Genomic DNA, 18776 nt, shown 5'->3' with positions numbered 1-18776 from the left:
TAGTTCTCAGAACCATTTTTTTCTGCATTCGTACCTTCATCTTTCCTGATATTTATTGTTAGTCCCTCCAATTGCTTCACATCGTCCTTTATTGAAGTAACGCCATATTACAGGCAGTTAACTCTGTACAGTTTAACTAGCTGTACATTACAGGTAGTTAACCTCTCTCTCTTTCTCTCTCTCTCTCTCTCTCTCCCTCTCACACACACACACACACACACACACACACACACACACACACATACGCACAAACAAACACATAGTCTGACAGATACACCAGTTACTGGAATCAAATGAATGTTCCACTCACATCGCCCAAAATAAGTGAACACAACTAACGGCATCCCCTTCATAAAGCGTACTGTCGCTTGTACCATATGAGACTGAGAGGACATTTCCTGTTCTTTATCAGAGAACCAAGTCCGTCGTCACTGGCGTACAGATAGGATCAACAGTTCTCCAATTTAAATTATCTTCCAATCTTTTCTATCTAAACTATCTTCCAGTCCTTTCTGTAAGCCCTTAGTTCTGAATCGCATAAATTTACATCTGTCTTCCACAATTGCACAATAAAATGACCATTTTGCTCCTCCTTCGTCATTCCAGGAAAACTGTGTGTTTGCAACTACAATGCTGGGTGTCATACCTATCCAGACCTCTCACTTGTCTGTAAGGGGAGTCAGTCATTTCTACAAATGTTCATTTTTGGTAGACACATAAATACGTTTCCGTCCACGGCAACAATTTTGACTTCAAGAAATAAGTTTGCCCAAATTAATTTGGAAACCCTTCGATTTGAAAAAACAACTCTCTCTCTCTCTTTCTCTCTCTCTCTCTCTCACACACACACACACACACACACACACACAGACTGACAGATTTGTTGCAATTCAGATCCATATGTTATATTTGCAGCCCTGCAAAATTCGTATGATAAAAAATTACCAGTTTGCAATTTGTATTTGCGATAGATTTCCTAGTCTGATACCGAAAAATTCAATCTAATTTGTTACGAAACGTACAATAATTTTTATGTTGGTTTCTAAAAACCGTATTAATAATACAACTGATAGATTCTCCTCAAATACATACACATAAATGTTACTGTGTTGTGAATTTTTACGAAGTGATGTCTCTGGTGGAATTTTTCACAATGTAGTAGAGTTCTTTTGTGAGAAACAAGGAGAGAAACTGCTTGTAAAGCATGTAACACTTACATCCTCTGAAAAGGGCTGAAAGTTATCGTTTTGGCAGATGCAAGTAAATTAATGAAGGTCCACACACTTTCTGCTGGATTGATTTTATTTAATGCTGGTGCTATATATTCTTACACAGAAGTCAGTTGTTTAAATTGGTGCATCTTTATTGTAAATACCACACAAAATATGCGTTGACCGGGATGATATTGTCACAGGCGTTGCTTGTAACGTGCATTATGCCATGCAAAGTGTTGTTCTGCAAAACTTTAGCATATTAACCAGATTTGATACGCCGTTCCTGCGCAGTTGCTGTTGACATTATTCTTGATGTTGTTGTCGATGGTGTTGCTGTATTTGTAGTTGTTCTGGTTGTCGTAGTTGTAGTCTGGAATATAGAAGAATAATATTAATCATCCAGAAACGAATATTTACTTCGCACACAAACAGTCATTTGTATTTTGCCTGCAATAAAAATGATTCAGTTTCCTCGGCTTCAGCAGTTTACTTAAATGTGTAAAAATATCTAATCATTCTACACTGAAAAAATGTAGTTACATACAAACAGTTTCAGAGGCTTGGTTTCTGAAATACAACTATCTGCATCGAGACAACATTATATGGCCGTAAGCGATTACGTTATGTTATCCTCTTGTAGTGGAGGGAGAATAAAATTTCAGTTAATATTTGTTCGCTGTATTCTCCTACAGACGTGGTCCACTAGGTAATCACGTAATTTTGCTATTCGCACAGAATGAATGGCTGACACTTTCCATGAACTCATTTACATTGTTGGTACATATGACAAACGTTTTTTGTGTTAAGCTGAAGTGTATTGGAACGGGCCGTAAATACAGCGAGCTGCCTATTGGTTATAAGTGATCTACCGACATCCAACCACACGGGCATGGATGAAGTGAACGGTAGTTTCAACTGGCGATTGATTCTTCTTAATTTCTGCTGGACTACGGTACACAGTTTCAGTCTGTCAAGTGAAGGGATGTTCTGAATATGAGTACGAGTTGTTTTACGTTAGTGACATAGAAGTTTGGATGAGTTTGCCTCCACATCTCCTCACGACACTGGGACGTTACGTGGAACCGGCTTGTATTGTCTCGGTCACTGGCCTGCATTTAACGCTCGGCCTGCAGGCAGAAGTGGCAGCTAGCAGGGCAAGGAATGTGAGGCGTCCAAGTTCCTGAACAACTGGCTGACGGATTTTTTCCAGTCCACAACGTGTTCGCTATCTGGAAGGGTAAAGACGACTCAATAGCAGCAAAGATAGACGAAACGCAAGACGAAACACTTATATTTTAAACGGAAGCGTTACAGATCCCAAACGCATTATACAGATATACTACGTCCACCAGAAAAAGCGTCAAGCTAGAGTCTAGACTGGTTATTATAGAATTTAGTATTCAAAACGAAATATTTACTCTGCCGAGGATTGTGTGCTGGTATGGAATTGTAGGCAGAATAAAACTGTGCGCAAGTTTCACTTGCAGACAAGTGCTCCACCTACTGACCTACCCAGGTGCGGCTAACAACTCGTTCTCACAGATTTACTTCTGCTAGTACCTGTCTCCTACCTTCCAAACTTCGCAGAAGTTCTCCTGCGAAACTTGCAACTGGGGGATGTCTCCAGATTGCAAATTTCTCCCTCCAGCGGTGTGTGCTCTGTTATGAAATGCCTGGCAGATTAAAACTGATTGCCGGAGTGTAGGAGACCAGGTACTGCTGGAAGTAAAGCCGTGAGGACGGGTGGGGAGTCGTGTTCAGATAGTTCAGTTAGTAGAGCACTTAACCGTGAAAGACAGAGGTCCCTAGTTCAGGTCTCGGTCCGACAAACAGTTTTAATGTGCCAGGAAGTTTAATCTCAGCGCTCGCTGCGATACTGAAGTGAAGATGTGAGGACGGGTCGTGAGACGTACCTGGGTAGTTCAGTCGGCAGAGCACTTGTCAGCAAAAGGCATAAGTCCCGAGTTTTAGTTTCGGTCCGCCACACACTTTCAATCTGACAGGGAGTTTAAAATGGAGTATTGTTATTCATTGAATCAGATTATAAAATTAATGACAAGTAACCAACTAGGGCATTCTGATCACATGATACATCGTCAGTAAACACCACAAGGACCTACATTTAAAATCAGGCATATCTGTAAAGTGTAAATCGATATTCAAATTTAGCCGTTCACACTTCAACGTAACTCGAAGGGAGCATGAGCTCCTAGATCCTTACCGAATAATGCTAGAGGAAGAGTAACCACATTCTTCCTTTTATTACGTAAGTGTATATAATGCTCAGAAACCTTTTTACCTTGGAAAACCGGATGTTGGCATACATTCGTGACTTTGTTAATAACTTAGTAACTACGTTGATATTTTTTTAACGATTTCTTGTAAAATGGACACAATAACTTTATCTGTTTCTTAGCGTTATATGTCTATGTATAACTGGCATTAATTTGAATGGTTTCCATTATTTAAGCAACTACTTTAGATTAAGTAGTGTGATATGACAAAGAGCTTGTAAGGGAGAATGAAAGAGTGAGTCTTTTGTTTGTTATCTTTTTTTGGCGTGCCCTTTGCGGTGTTTTTGCCGTGAGACTGTACATCCAAGGAGTCACAGGCGAGCTAAATACTTCACCATTTTAGTGGACTATGAATAATTTCGTGAGCACGATTTAAGGAATTACTGGACGTAGGTTATTTGATTTGGCTTTCTGTGATTTACTTTGCGTAACTATATGAACATTTTGTTTATGGGATTGAGGGCAGCTGTGGAATTATTTTATCAACTGCAGTTAACACCTGTATTCATGTCTTACAGATTTTTGCATGTTTTTCACACTGTCTGTCCACAATATTTGAGTTGAAGTTGCGATTTACAGTTGGGAACTTCGTATTCGGATTCGAAATGTTTATGTTGTCTTCTCTTGAATTACTGTGCTCTTAATGTATTTTGTTCACACATATTTTTGTATACAATATTATGCTCGCACTACATGCTGCAAAACTACATAATTATTTAATATTTAATTATTTTCCATTTGAATATGTAATCACTGTGAGGCCACCATTATGGTATGTGATATTAACGAACATATATTTGGTTTCCAATATAACCTTATAGTTTCTTCAACAAGCATAATATTATTGGACTCATCCAGTCATTTTTCCTCCTCATTTCTACTTCTCGTTAACTTGCTTATTTGTGTACTCTCACCAGGAGCAGCCTGCCGCCAAAGGCCTCCGTTCAGCTTATGGACACTAAATGGTAAGATGTATACCTCGGTGGTGAGATGTATTTTCCCAGGATCTCGAGTCCAGTGAGGTACAGCTGCTACCATATGCTAGGAGGAATTGGTGCATTGGTATTAATTATAAGCCTAAAAATTCCCATTGTCAGTATTCCTCGTTGGTTATTTCTGCACCATGACAATTGACATGACAAATGACTGGATTCTCGTAATGCCAACGGTTAATGGGAATCCGTTCATTTCCATCCGGTGGAAAAAATATCAACGATTCTTTGAAGTAAATTTTTAATTTATAATGCTTTTATGTTAAGTATTTCCAACAAATTTCAGTTAGCCCACGCAATAAAGGTCAACAAACTTCCCGCTTGACCTTCACAGAATGATCTCCGTACTTGGTTGGGATCAATACTAACTCAAACGACAAAGCCTCATAAATCTCAGTATCGTGAAAAGAATTTGCACACTTCAGTACCTATCTTTTGATATTATTAGACTGTTATGATTTTTATATAACCCTCTGTGCAACACATACGATCTCCAAAGTAGGTCAAATATCTTTATATGTTCGTAGTTTTGTAATAGAAGTAATTATTTTTAATTATCGTGCCTACGTCTGTCAGCAGTTACGGTTTAACTAACGTTAGAGATCCTGCAGATTTATTCCATATATCATCCAACAGATGTTGAAATGGCTAAAGAACAATAAATGTAGCCACATGTTCTCTAAATCAGTCCCTATCAACTGGTGCTTTAAATTTGGTAACATTTTAATGGTGCTACATTGCTCGTTTGGCGTCTGCGAAAATAATTTTGATACATTATACATAAGTTAAGTGTTATTAGTTTTTAATAATTTTTCACGATGGGTCATTTTTATTGAAGGTACCAAAAGAAGGTTAATTATTGAGAATGAACTTTTGAACAACATAAATTCGACGTACACGTTCTCTCTCAAATTTTCTCTGCTTGGATCTGAATAGTATTTGGATAAGGTTTTTACTTTTCAATGGAATAAACATTCAAGGACGTGTAATTTTCTTTTTCGAAGATAGGAATTTCGTATTAAACGGACACAAGTTATAGATTAATAACAAAATGAAATTACGTTGCTTAACACAAATAACAACTCCAACAAAATCAAGTATTTTTTTTACATGTATTTCTCTCTACTTGCGTGAACTGAACAATATGGGACTGCCGCCTATGCTCCGACCCTAGCATTTAATATAATACTGAACTGTCTACAAGTAACAGCAGAAATCGTGCTCTGCGCTCCGATGCCTTAAAACAGACCCGTTTCAGAGGAAAATAGATGAAAGGTAACAGCGAAGAATGCTCAGTAATGTATGACAAGCAAAATTCACTCGAAGGTACTACAATTTAATTCTTCTTAACTGCGGAGTGTCTAGTTTAAATTAGTATAAATTTTGTAAGGTTTGGGATTGATATTTTATCGTTCACTGCGAACAGAGATGCTCAAATCCCATACACCTACTTCAAACCCAGTACAAGCTTTGATATCACTGAGTGCCCCAATGTTGAACATCGCACCTTTTAAGCCACGTATTTAGGTGAAAACAGCTACTTCACATTCAGTACGAGCTAATTTAGCAATGAGGCTCTAAATTTTATGCGAATAGGATCTAAACCATATCATACATATGTGACGAGTCAGGTGAGTTATTAACTAATCCTGATGTCCATAACATGAACGATCATAAAAAAACTAAATTAAAAGGAAAGAAAGAAGGAATCCGGGTAATCAGCAAACAAGTTATTTTGTGGTATGGCGAAATATAAAGTGTTCAAGTTTGCAACATTCATCATTTTGAGAAAGGTGGTTGTATCTTTTATAAATGTTGTAAACAGTAAATCAAATTGAGTTTAAAATGTAGATACAAAGCCTTCAATACATTACCACAACACATATTTTTGCTTCTATGCTTTCATATAAGTTTAGAAGGATAAACGGCGCATATCTTAGTAAATAAGACACTAGGTGAGTCGAGAAATATGAGTTTTACTTATAATCCGTACCTGTGTTCCTTGGTTTAGGCACTGGATATTGCAACCATCGTTGAAAAACTCTCTATAAAGGGAAGCTGTAAAATGAAAAAAAAACTTTGTTATTCACTTCAGCAAGCCACTTAATTAACTACTTCATAATAAAACTTGATGTCATCTAATCCGTTTCTGGTATCAGAACCCTGATTGATACTCAGAATTAAATACATAAGACAAGATCTCTAGCTTCCAGCATATTTTTAAAATCGTAGTCATTCATCTCCATATCTGAGAATTTCGCATCGACAAAATTACAACGAGAATTAACTGAAACATAGAAACAGTGTTCCTCCTTCAGTATCCTGATACATTGCACTACAGCGAGTTCAGAGTTTATAGATAAAAAAAATGGAAGTACATTCTGCCCGTTAAATTTTTCCTCCTGAATTTTTGACAGTTTGTCATTGTCTATCGTTTTAAAAAGCTGTTTCTTGTTTTGCACGACGGAATCAATGGAGCGAGACATGAAATCAACATACACATTCTTAGCTGAGGTAAGAGTCTTTTCGATGAAAGCCTGGGCCATTTCGCGAAATATTACTGTCCTATTTGCATTGGGGATAAGCACTACAACAAGTATTATTACAGTTAAGAAGAATCAGAAAAATTACAAGGATTATTAGAGATGATAACGCCTGACTAGGAAGGTTTCGCTAAACTTGAAGATAAAACCTGCAGGTTACTTCTGTACTCATGTGCTGGTGATGCAAATATAAAGCCGTTCTAACTCAAATGGTGACTTCACCTTCTAGATGTGAACCCTGCCTGTCGAGGCTCTGATGGCCGAGTATAGCTGGTGGAACCGCAACACCTGTTGCAGAGGAAATAATGTACCACTCCGCAACTCGAGGGAGCTTAGATTGGCATCCCTGTCGCTAGCATTATTTATTATCGTTTGGCCTTCCATACACAGATATGTCAAGTCCAACACAGTTCAAATAGGTATAGCCATGTGAGTTAACGAGCATTGTGCTCTCATTTAATATATGGCTGAAGAGTCAGCCTTCAGGAATTGTGAAACGAACCCTGAACTGTGTGCCATAAAGAGCGCAGATTCGACCGGGACGGGGAAATTCACAGGTGGCTATTGTGCTGAATGAGGCCTAGGCGCTGTAGGTGTGTGAGTGAGAGACACAAGAACCTATGTAATAGGGAAATCCCGTAGAAGCTGTTTGTGGCCACAGAGATGTAGCAGTGTTAAATATGACGGACCCAAGATTGGCCGTAAAGGGAAACATTTATGAAAACTATTCAGTTATGTAGTAATTTAGGGAATGAAGCCACAGTAATTTTAATCTACCATCATCCATAAATTTTCATGGTCATCTCAGTAAAACTTGAATATTTATCATATCTATAATAGTTTACGATTTACTGTTAAAGTGAAATTAACAAGTTTTGTAACAAAGACGTGAATGATCAAATATGAACGCTTTGATCGATCTTAACGATCGACATTTCATACAGAAGCGCTTCATTAAAATGACAAATTTTGTAAATATCAACACTGTAACTGTATTTGCTTAAAAGACACGGTAAATTTAAATTATAATTAATTTCAAGTAAGCATCAGGTCATCATTTCCTCCACACAGAACACATTGAACGATAGTAGCATTACTCCTTGTTGAATCATTAGGTAATAGAATATTTGTTGTAAAGTTTAGTGCATAATAGTCACTTTTGTTCTTTATTTATTTATGAGAAAGTACATTGGTGCAAGGTTTCTGGCCGTGGCATTCAAAGCTAAGAAGGAAATTGTGTAAGAATTTTACTGTTTATTATGTAATGGATATTATTGTTACTTTATTCAGAACGTGAAAGTGGTAAAGCTTTGATTATTTAAACATGTTAAAACGTAAAATAATGTAGAATAAGCTGTAGCCAGATTCAGGGAAGGGAAATGCACTAGTTAGTTGAGCGACAATGTCCTTCCCGCGGGAAAACGCGGTAGGAGATGGGTAGACGGACAGTCGCTGTTTATGTAGTTAGGAAGTGAAACGCCTTAGGAAATTTCGCTTTGTGTGGTATCACGGGACTTAGTCTCTGTGCGGTGAGTAGCCGCACGCCTGGTGTGAACTCTAACTTTTTGTGTAAATAATGAAGTGGAGTATTGGGCTTGTGTTTCGCGATGAGTTTGTGAATGATCGCACTCTGTCAAATGGATATGCGCTCCAGTAGAACAGTAGCTCTAAGTACGATCACTTTCGCTATTAGTTTGCTTTCTGAATAAATATTATTCTAACCAAATCGCAACTGTGTGGCCTACATCATTTATGGGTTGTTAATTTAACACCTGATATTATTAGCACTGTTGTAATATTTTATATTTAGATGCTTTGCTTCATACAATCTCGCAAACCTGCCGTCAGACAGACAATATAACCAAACGGTCACAAGAGTCTAATTAAGGGTGTGTAATGCGACACGTGCGGTTTAACACCTAGATGAGTTTGAGCCAAGACATTTCGACTAAGAGAAATCGCATGTGAGCGCGAAGAATCTTTGGGAAGTTAGATAAATGTCTACATGGAATATTAGTTCACTACCCAGGGAAGATAAGAGTTGCTAAATACATCAGCAAGAAGAAAATTATAAAATGCTGTACTTATAGAAAGCACGGAATAACTACAATGAAGAAACACGCTTGTTACCAAGTATACTGTAATACAGAGTGGAGACATGCAATGTTAATGAACAACAAATGGCGACACTTAATCTTTTTTTCCACTTCTGACTGGACTGTTGCGGCCCGCCACGAATTCCTTTCTTGTACCAACTTCTCGATCTCAGAGAAACATTCGTAACTGCAGTTGTTTGTTAGATGTATTTCAATATCTGTCTTCCGCTACAATTCTTACCCTCTACAGTCCCCTCCAATATCATGGAAGTTCTTCCTTGATGTCGTGTAACTGCATAAAGGAGAGACTGATATCTGAATGAACAGAAGAGGTGGTTAATGTGTAACAATGTAATTACTGATATATGATGGGGCGGTCATAATTGTAAAGTTACACCTCATATAATTTTCTAGTAATGACTTTGAAACATAGCGTGTCACAGTCCGAGCACTGGAAGTTTACGACATTCGGAAACTACAGCAACGCTTGAATGTAGAAGTGACTCGTAGAGCGTGTAGTAATTTAAATCTGAAGCAACTGAACCATCTGAAGATGTAAATTTTTCTGCACTATAGTATCTCGTAGTAGTGTAAACTATGTGTTAAACTACATTATTGACCTGTGTCTTTATCGTCAGGAATAGGTCCCTGGCTCCAAGAAACCTACTGACATGTCCAGTATCATAAATATCTAACAATATTTAACAGTTACATCACATTTGGTTCCTTTGAAAAATTCTTCTAATTCTTCTGGAAATTTAATTTAACTAAAAGCAATATTTCCGTGTACCGACCTTCAGGTTAGTGTTATTTTATTTGAAAGCAATTAATCCATTTTGTTTGAACCCTGGCGCAAAACAGGTTGAATATTGAATGAAAATTCATTTTTCTTCTGATATAACTGTGTGTTGATTACTTGGTGTGCAATATTTGAATGTTGTTTAGGGGGTTGGTATATCATAATGCCATAATTCATTTAGTTCGTGGAAAACTTCCGTTTTTTCTGTTGTGTTTAAATTGTTGTTGTTGTTGTTGTGGTGGTGTTCAGTCCAGAGACTGGTTTGATGCAGCTCTCCATGCTACTCTATTCTGTGCAAGCATCTTCATCTCCCAGTACCTACTGCAGCCTACATCCTTCTGAATCTACGTAGTGTATTTAACTCTTGGTCTCCCTCTATGATATTTACCCTCCACGCTGCCCTCCAATGCCAAATTTGTGATCCCTTGATGCCTTGGGACATGTCCTACCAACCGATCCCTTCTTCTAGTCAAGTTGTGCCACAAACTTCTCTCCTCCCCAATCCTATTCAATACCTCCTCATTAGTTACGTGATCTACCCACCTAATCTTCAACATTCTTCTGTAGCACCACATTTCGAAAGCTTCTATTCTCTTCTTGTCCAAACAATTTATTGTCCATGCTTCACTTCCATACATGGCTACACTCCATACAAATACTTTCAGGAACGACTTCCTGACACTTAAATTTAACACGATGTTAACAAATTTCTCTTCTTCAGAAACACTTTCCTTGCCACTGCCAGTGTACATTTTATATCCTCCCTACTTCGACCATCATCAGTTATTTTGCTCCCCAAATAGCAAAACACCTTTACTACTTTAAGTGTCTTATTTCCTAATCTATATCCCTCAGCATAACCCGACTTAGTTCGACTACATTCCATTATCTTTGTTTTGCTTTTGTTGATGTTCATCTTATACCCTCCTTTCAAGACACTGTCTATTCCGTTCAACTGCTCTTCCAAGTCCTTTGCTGTCTCTGACAGAATTATAATGTCTTCGGTGAACCTCAAAGATTTTATTTCTTCTCCATGGATTTTAATACCTAATCCGAACTTTTTTTTTTTGTTTCCTTTATTGCTTGCTCAATATACAGATTGAATAACATCGGGAATAGGCTACAACCAAGTCTCACTCCCTTCCCAACCACTGTTTCCCTTTCATACGCCTCGACTCTTATAACTGCCATCTGCTTTCTGTACAAATTGTAAATAGCTTTTTGCTCCCTGTATTTTACCCCCGCCACTTTCAGAATTTGAAAGAGAGTATTCCAATCAACATTGTCAAAAGCTTTCTCTAAGTCTTCAAATGCTAGAAACGTAGGTTTGCCTTTCATTACTCTTTCTTCTAAGATAAGTCGTAGGGTCAGTATTGCCTCACGTGTTCCAACATTTCTACGGAATCCAAACTGATTATCCGCGAGGTCGGCTACTATCAGTTTTTCCATTCGTCTGTAAAGATTTCGTGTTAATTTTTTGCAGCTGTGACTTACTAAACTGACAGTTCGGTAATTTTCACATCTGGCCACACCTGCTTTTCTTTGGGATTGGAATTATTATATTCTTCTTGAGGTCTGAGGGTATTTCGCCTGTCTCATACACCTTGCTCACCAGATGGTAGATTTTTGTCAGGACTGGCTCTCCCAAGGCTGTCAGTAGTTCTAATGAAATGTTGTCTACTCCCGGGGCCCTGTTTCGACTCAGGTCATTCAGTGCTCTGTCAAACTCTTCATACAGTATCATATCTCCCATTTCATCTTCATCTACATCCTCTTCCATTTCGATACTATTGTCCTCAAGTACATCGCCCTTGTATGGACCCTCTATATACTGCTTTCCCTTCTTTGCTGAGAACTGGGTTTCCATTAAAGCTCTTGATATTCATGCAAGTGGTTCTCCTTTCTCCAAAGGTCTCTTTATTTATCCTGTACGCAGTATCTATCCTACCCCTAGTGAGATAAGCCTCTACATCCTTACATTTGTCCTCTAGCCATCCCTGCTTAGCCATTTTGCACTTCCTGTCGATCTCATTTTTGAGGCGTTTGTATTCCTTTTTACCTGCTTCATATACTGCATTTTTTTATATTCTCCTTTCATCATTTAAATTCAATATTCCTTCTGTTGTCCAAGGGCTTCTACTAGACCTCATCTTTTTACCTATTTGATCCTCTGCAGCCTTCACTATTTCATCCCTCAAAGTTACCCATTCTTCTTCTACTGTATTTCTTTCCCCCATTCCTGTCAGTTGTTCCCTTATGCTCTCCTGGAAACTCTGTACAACCTCTGTTTCTTACAGTTCATCCAGGTCCCATCTCCTAATATTCCCACCTTTTTGCAGTTTCTTCAGTTTTAATCTACAGTTCATAACCAGTAGATTGTGGTCAGAGTCCACATCTGCCCCTATAAATGTCTTACAATTTAAAACCTGGTTCCCAAATCTCTGCCTTACAATTATATAGTTTATCAGATACCTTTTGATATCTCAAGGGTTCTTCCATGTATACAACCTTCTTTAACGATTCTTAAACAAAGTGTTAGCTATGATTAAGTTACGCTCTGCGCAAAATCCTACTAGGCGGCTTCCTCTTTCATTTCTTAGCCCCAATCCATATTCGCCTACTATGTTTCCTTCTATCCCTTCTCCTACGCTTGAATTCCAGTCACCCATGACTATTAAATTGTTGTCTCCCTTCACTACCTGAATAATTTCTTTTATCTCATCATACATTTCAATAATTTCTTCGTTATCTGCAGAGCTAGTTGGCATATAAACCTCTACTACTGTAGTAGGCGTGGGCTTCGTGTCTATCTTGGACACAATAATGTGTTCACTATGCTGTTTGTAGTAGCTTACCCATAATCCTTTTTTTATTCATTATTGAACCTACTCCTGCATTACACCTATTTGATTTTGTATTTATAACCCTGTATTCACCTGACTAAGAGGCTTGCTCCTCCTGCCACCGAACTTCACTAATTCCCACTATATCTAACTTTAACCTATACATTTCCCTTTTTAAATTTTCTAACCTACTTGGCCGATTAAGGGATCTGACATTGCACGCTCCGATCCGTAGAACGCCAGATTTCTTTCTCCTGATAACAACGTCCTCCTGAGTAGTCCCCGCCCAGAGATCCGAATGGGGGACTATTTTAAGTCCGGAATATTTTACCCGAGAGGACGCCATCATCATTTAATCGTACAGTAAAGCTGCATGCCCTAGGGAAAAATTACAGCTGTAGTTTCCCCTTGCCTTCAGCCGTTAGCAGTAACAGAAGAGCAAGGCTATTTTGGTTCGTGTTACAAAGCCAGATCAGTCAATCATCCAGACTGTTGCCCCTGAACTACTGAAAAGGCTGCTGTCTCTCTTCAGGAACCACACGTTTGTCTGGCCTCTCAACAGATACGCCTCCGTTGAGGTTGCACCTACGGTACGGCTATCTGTATTGTTGAGGCACGCAAGCCTCCCCACCAATACCAAGGTCCGTGGTTCATGAGGGGAGGGTGTTTAACATATTTAAAAATAAATTTGTCTACGTAAAGGCTAGTGTGCAACGGCGTTTGTGTTGTAAGTAGGCTGTATAGGTTTTTTTATTGGTAACGCCACGGAGCGCTCTGTATGAAAAACACTGGCTGTGCTGCGTGCAGTCTGTGGCTGTTTTGCATTGTCGTTGGCTAATGTAGCGTTTGGCAGTTGACTGTTAACAGTTCGTAGTGTTGTGCAGTTGGAGGTGAGCAGCCAGCAGTGGTGGATGTGGGGTGAGAAATAGGGGAGTTTTGAAATTTGTAAGACTGGATGTCATGAACTGCTATGTATATTATGACTATTTAGGTAAATACATTGTTTGTTCTCTATCAAAATCTTTCATTTGCTAACTATGCCTATCCATAATTAGTGCCTTCAGTAGTTTGAATCTATCATTTAGCTGGCAGTAGTGGCGCTCGCTGTATTGCAGTAGCTTGAGTAACGAAGATTTTTGTGAGGTAAGTGATTTGTGAAAGGTATAGTTGAATGTTAGTCAGCGCCATTCTTTTGTAGGGATTATTAAAAGTCAGATTGCGTTGCGCTAAAAATATTGTGTGTCAGTTTAGTGTTGAACAGAATAGGTAAAGAGCGAAATGTCTGAGTGCGTTCAGTTCTGCTCAGCTGTTTGAAAATCAAATAACGTAAGGGATTTACCAGCACAGTAATTCACTAATTTTACTAAGGGGATATTTCATATGTCGACCCTTAGCCGAGGATACCTCACTGGAATCTTTTGATTTTTTCTTGTTGTTTGTGTAATTAGTGTAGCTTTTGTTTATTGCTAGCACGTAATTGTAGAGAAAACCTCCTTTGTAGTTGCAGTCTTTCATTGTTGTACAATTAAACAGTTGTGGCATTTATGTAAATTTGCACCAACTATTTCACAGCTGTGCTTGCCATTAACTAGATATTATTTTCAGTGCTATGTTCTCTTACTTTTGCTCTTCAAATTGTGCTTTTCTGTGTTATCGTGTGAAATATTGTGACAATAATGTCGTGTGAAAAACGTAACACTAGATTCCAAGGTAAACGGAGAAATAATAGTGATGACGAGCGTAGCTTATCAGCACCACTGTGTAATGAATTAACTAATGTTCAAAGTAGTAATTTGGTAATTGTGCATAGGGAAATGGAGCGGGCTGCAAATAGTGGTGTAGGCAGTGAAACAATTAGTGAACAGTGAAGCATTATCGATAGATCGGTCGCCAACAGCTTGCCTCAGGGATCCGAAATGACAGGACACAATCTTGCAAATACTGTAGATTCAGGTTTTGCGTCCTTGCCGTTTCCTCAAATAAGTCAAGGCACATTTTCTGCTTTTCAAAATGCGAATATTGCCGGTTCAAATGCTTTGCCGAATAGCACTGAAGAACATGTTTCAGGCGCCAGTGCATTGTTATTACAATTAGTGCAACAAACGGGACAAAAGCTTCAAAAGGTAGACACAATGGAACAAAATCTTCAAAAGTTAGACACAATGGAACAAAATCAGAGACAAACACAGCAAAAGCTTCAAAAGTTAGACACCACACTTGAACAAACACGTGAAGATTTAACTACTGAGTTACGTAACATTGAATCGAAATATCAAGAAGTCTGAATCAGAGGCTGAGACGGTTCTGCGACCGTGTGGGCTGCAGATTCCTCGACTTGCGCCATAGGGTGGTGGGGTTTCGGGTTCCGCTGGATAGGTCAGGAGTCCACTACACGCAACAAGCGGCTACACGGGTAGCAGGGGTTGTGTGGCGTGGGCTGGGCGGTTTTTTAGGTTAGATGGCCTTGGGCAAGTACAGAAAGGGCAACAGCCTCAACGGGTGTGGGGCAAAGTCAGGACATGCGGGGACCAAGCAGCAATCGGTATTGTAATTGTCAACTGTCGAAGCTGCGTTGGTAAAGTACCGGAACTTCAAGCGCTGATAGAAAGCACCGAAGCTGAAATCGTTATAGGTACAGAAAGCTGGCTTAAGCCAGAGATAAATTCTGCCGAAATTTTTACAAAGGTACAGACGGTGTTTAGAAAGGATAGATTGCATGCAACCGGTGGTGGAGTGTTCGTCGCTGTTAGTAGTAGTTTATCCTGTAGTGAAGTAGAAGTGGATAGTTCCTGTGAATTATTATGGGTGGAGGTTACACTAAACAACCGAACTAGGTTAATAATTGGCTCCTTTTACCGACCTCCCGACTCAGCAGCATTAGTGGCAGAACAACTGAGAGAAAATTTGGAATACATTTCACATAAATTTTCTCAGCATGTTATAGTCTTAGGTGGAGATTTCAATGTACCAGATATATACTGGGACACTCAGATGTTTAGGACGGGTGGTAGGGACAGAGCATCGAGTGACATTATACTGAGTGCACTATCCGAAATTACCTCGAGCAATTAAACAGAGAACCGACTCGTGGAGATAACATCTTGGACCTACTGATAACAAACAGACCCGAACTTTTCGACTCTGTATGTACAGAACAGGGAATCAGTGATCATAAGGCCGTTGCAGCATCCCTGAATATGGAAGTTAATAGGAATATAAAAAAGGGGAGGAAGGTTTATCTGTTTAGCAAGAGTAATAGAAGGCAGATTTCAGACTACCTAACAGATCAAAACGAAAATTTCTGTTCCGACACTGACAATGTTGAGTGTTTATGGAAAAAGTTCAAGGCAATCGTAAAATGCGTTTTAGACAGGTACGTGCCGAGTAAAACTGTGAGGGACGGGTAAAACCCACCGTGGTACAACAACAAAGTTAGGAAACTACTGCGAAAGCAAAGAGAGCTCCACTCCAAGTTTAAACGCAGCCAAAACCTCTCAGACAAACAGAAGCTAAACGATGTCAAAGTTAGCGTAAGGAGGGCTATGCGTGAAGCGTTCATTGAATTCGAAAGTAAAATTCTATGTACCGACTTGACAGAAAATCCTAGGAAGTCCTGGTCTTACGTTAAATCAGTAAGTGGCTCGAAACAGCGTATCCAGACACTACGGGATGATGATGATGGCATTGAAACAGAGGATGACACGCGTAAAGCTGAAATACTAAACACCTTTTTCCAAAGCTGTTTCACAGAGGAAGACCGCACTGCAGTTCCTTCTCTAAATCCTCGCACAAACGAAAAAATGGCTGACATCGAAATAAGTGTCCAAGGAATAGAAAAGCAACTGGAATCACTCAATAGAGGAAAGTCCACTGGACCTGACGGGATACCAATTCGATTCTACACAGAGTACGCGAAAGAACTTGGCCCCCTTCTAACAGCCGTGTACCGCAAGTCTCTAGAGGAACGGAGGGTTCCAAATGATTGGAAAAGAGCACAGGTAGTCCCAGTCTTCAAGAAGGGTCGTCGAGCAGATACGCAAAACTATAGACCTATATCTCTTACGTCGATCTCTTGTAGAATTTTAGAACATGTTTCTTGTTCGTGTATCATGTCATTTCTGGAAACCCAGAATCTACTATGTAGGAATCAACATGGATTCCGGAAACAGCGATCGTGTGAGACCCAACTCGCCTTATTTGTTCATGAGACCCAGAAAATATTAGATACAGGCTCCCAGGTAGATGCTATTTCTCTTGACTTCCGGAAGGCGTTCGATACAGTTCCGCACTGTCGCCTGATAAACAAAGTAAGAGCCTACGGAATATCAGACCAGCTGTGTGGCTGGATTGAAGAGTTTTTAGCAAACAGAACACAGCATGTTGTTCTCAATGGAGAGACGTCTACAGACGTTAAAGTAACCTCTGGCGTGCCACAGGGGAGTGTTATGGGACCATTGCTTTTCACAATATATATAAATGACTTAGTAGATAGTGTCGGAAGTTCCATGCGGCTTTTCGCGGATGATGCTGTAGTATACAGAGAAGTTGCTGCATTAGAAAATTGTAGCGAAATACAGGAAGATCTGCAGCGGATAGGCACTTGGTGCAGGGAGTGGCAACTGACCCTTAACATAGACAAATGTAATGTATTGCGAATACATAGAAAGAAGGATCCTTTATTGTATGATTATATGATAGCGGAACAAACACTGGTAGCAGTTACTTCTGTAAAATATCTGGGAGTATGCGTACGGAACGATTTGAAGTGGAATGATCATATAAAATTAATTGTTGGTAAGGCGGGTACCAGGTTGAGATTCATTGGGATAGTGCTTAGAAAATGTAGTCCATCAACAAAGGAGGTGGCTTACAAAACACTCGTTCGACCTATACTTGAGTATTGCTCATCAGTGTGGGATCCGTACCAGGTCGGGTTGACGGAGGAGATAGAAAAGATCCAAAGAAGAGCTGTGCGTTTCGTCACCGGGTTATTTGGTAACCGTGATAGCGTTACGGAGATGTTTAATAAACTCAAGTGGCAGACTCTGCAAGAGAGGCGCTCTGCATCGCGGTGTAGCTTGCTGTCCAGGTTTCGAGAGGGTGCGTTTCTGGATGAGGTATCGAATATATTGCTTCCCCCTACTTATACCTCCCAAGGAGATCACGAATGTAAAATTAGAGAGATTAGAGCGCGCAGGGAGGCTTTCCGGCAGTCGTTCTTCCCGCGAACCATACGCGACTGGAACAGGAAAGGGAGGTAATGACAGTGGCACGTAAAGTGCCCTCCGCCACACACCGTTGGGTGGCTTGCGGAGTATCAATGTAGATGTAGATGTAGATGTAGACGTAAAAACACAAATTTGTCAGCATTTTCAACTTATTTTTTCGCGCCATGAAAATGTATTACAGAATCACGAAGCAGCCATAAAAGAACTGCAAACCATTGTTCATGAAAATCATGAGACTTGTGGGCTAAAATTGACTCAGTTGCATCTACCGATTCGGTTATACTACTTGCAAAAACTCAGGAAAACTTAAATGACACAGGAGATACTCTGAAAATTGGTTCTGAAAGACACGTGGAGAAAATTAGTTCATTATCAGAGAAAGTAGCCGAACTTTCGGATCAGTTCACTAACTTATCCACAAAGGTAGATGATAATCTGAATGACGCAAGACCGGTAGTCTTTAACGACTCAGAAGAATATGAACAAATTAAGAAATTCAAACAAAATCAGAATCAAATTAATACGCAACAAAAAAGAGAAATCCGGGAAGTACAAGATCAGTAGGCACACGTAATACAAAAATTACATATTTCAGAGGACACTCGCGCTCCAACACGGGAAGAGGGATTTAAAAATACGGAAAAGCCACAAAATAATAACGCAGGGCATTTCGGAAACTATGAAAGAAATTGGCAAGGTGCACCGAATTTTGCGATGAAACCGCCGACACGGAGTAACAATGACCGATATGGTACTCGCCGACACGA

At 39.5% G+C, this 18776-nt stretch overlaps 1 protein-coding gene across 1 annotated transcript in view; it reads right to left on the bottom strand.

The window, feature by feature from the left end:
- Window positions 1-1284: 1284 nt before the first annotated feature.
- The window catches only part of LOC124545455, a 34223-nt gene continuing 16731 nt past the window's right edge, over window positions 1285-18776 (bottom strand). Inside the window, exons 3-4 of the mRNA XM_047124382.1 lie at window positions 6494-6558; window positions 1285-1584 (exon numbers count right to left, since the gene is read on the bottom strand). Coding sequence (XP_046980338.1) covers window positions 1474-1584; window positions 6494-6558 — 176 coding nt within the window. The 3' untranslated portion in view covers window positions 1285-1473. The remainder of the gene's footprint in view (window positions 1585-6493; window positions 6559-18776) is intronic.

This window comes from Schistocerca americana, chromosome 8 (assembly GCF_021461395.2).
Source record: "Schistocerca americana isolate TAMUIC-IGC-003095 chromosome 8, iqSchAmer2.1, whole genome shotgun sequence".
NCBI lineage: Eukaryota > Metazoa > Arthropoda > Insecta > Orthoptera > Acrididae > Schistocerca > Schistocerca americana.
The sequence above is the reverse complement of the archived record's forward strand: the minus strand, read 5'-3'. Positions and strand labels throughout refer to the sequence as shown.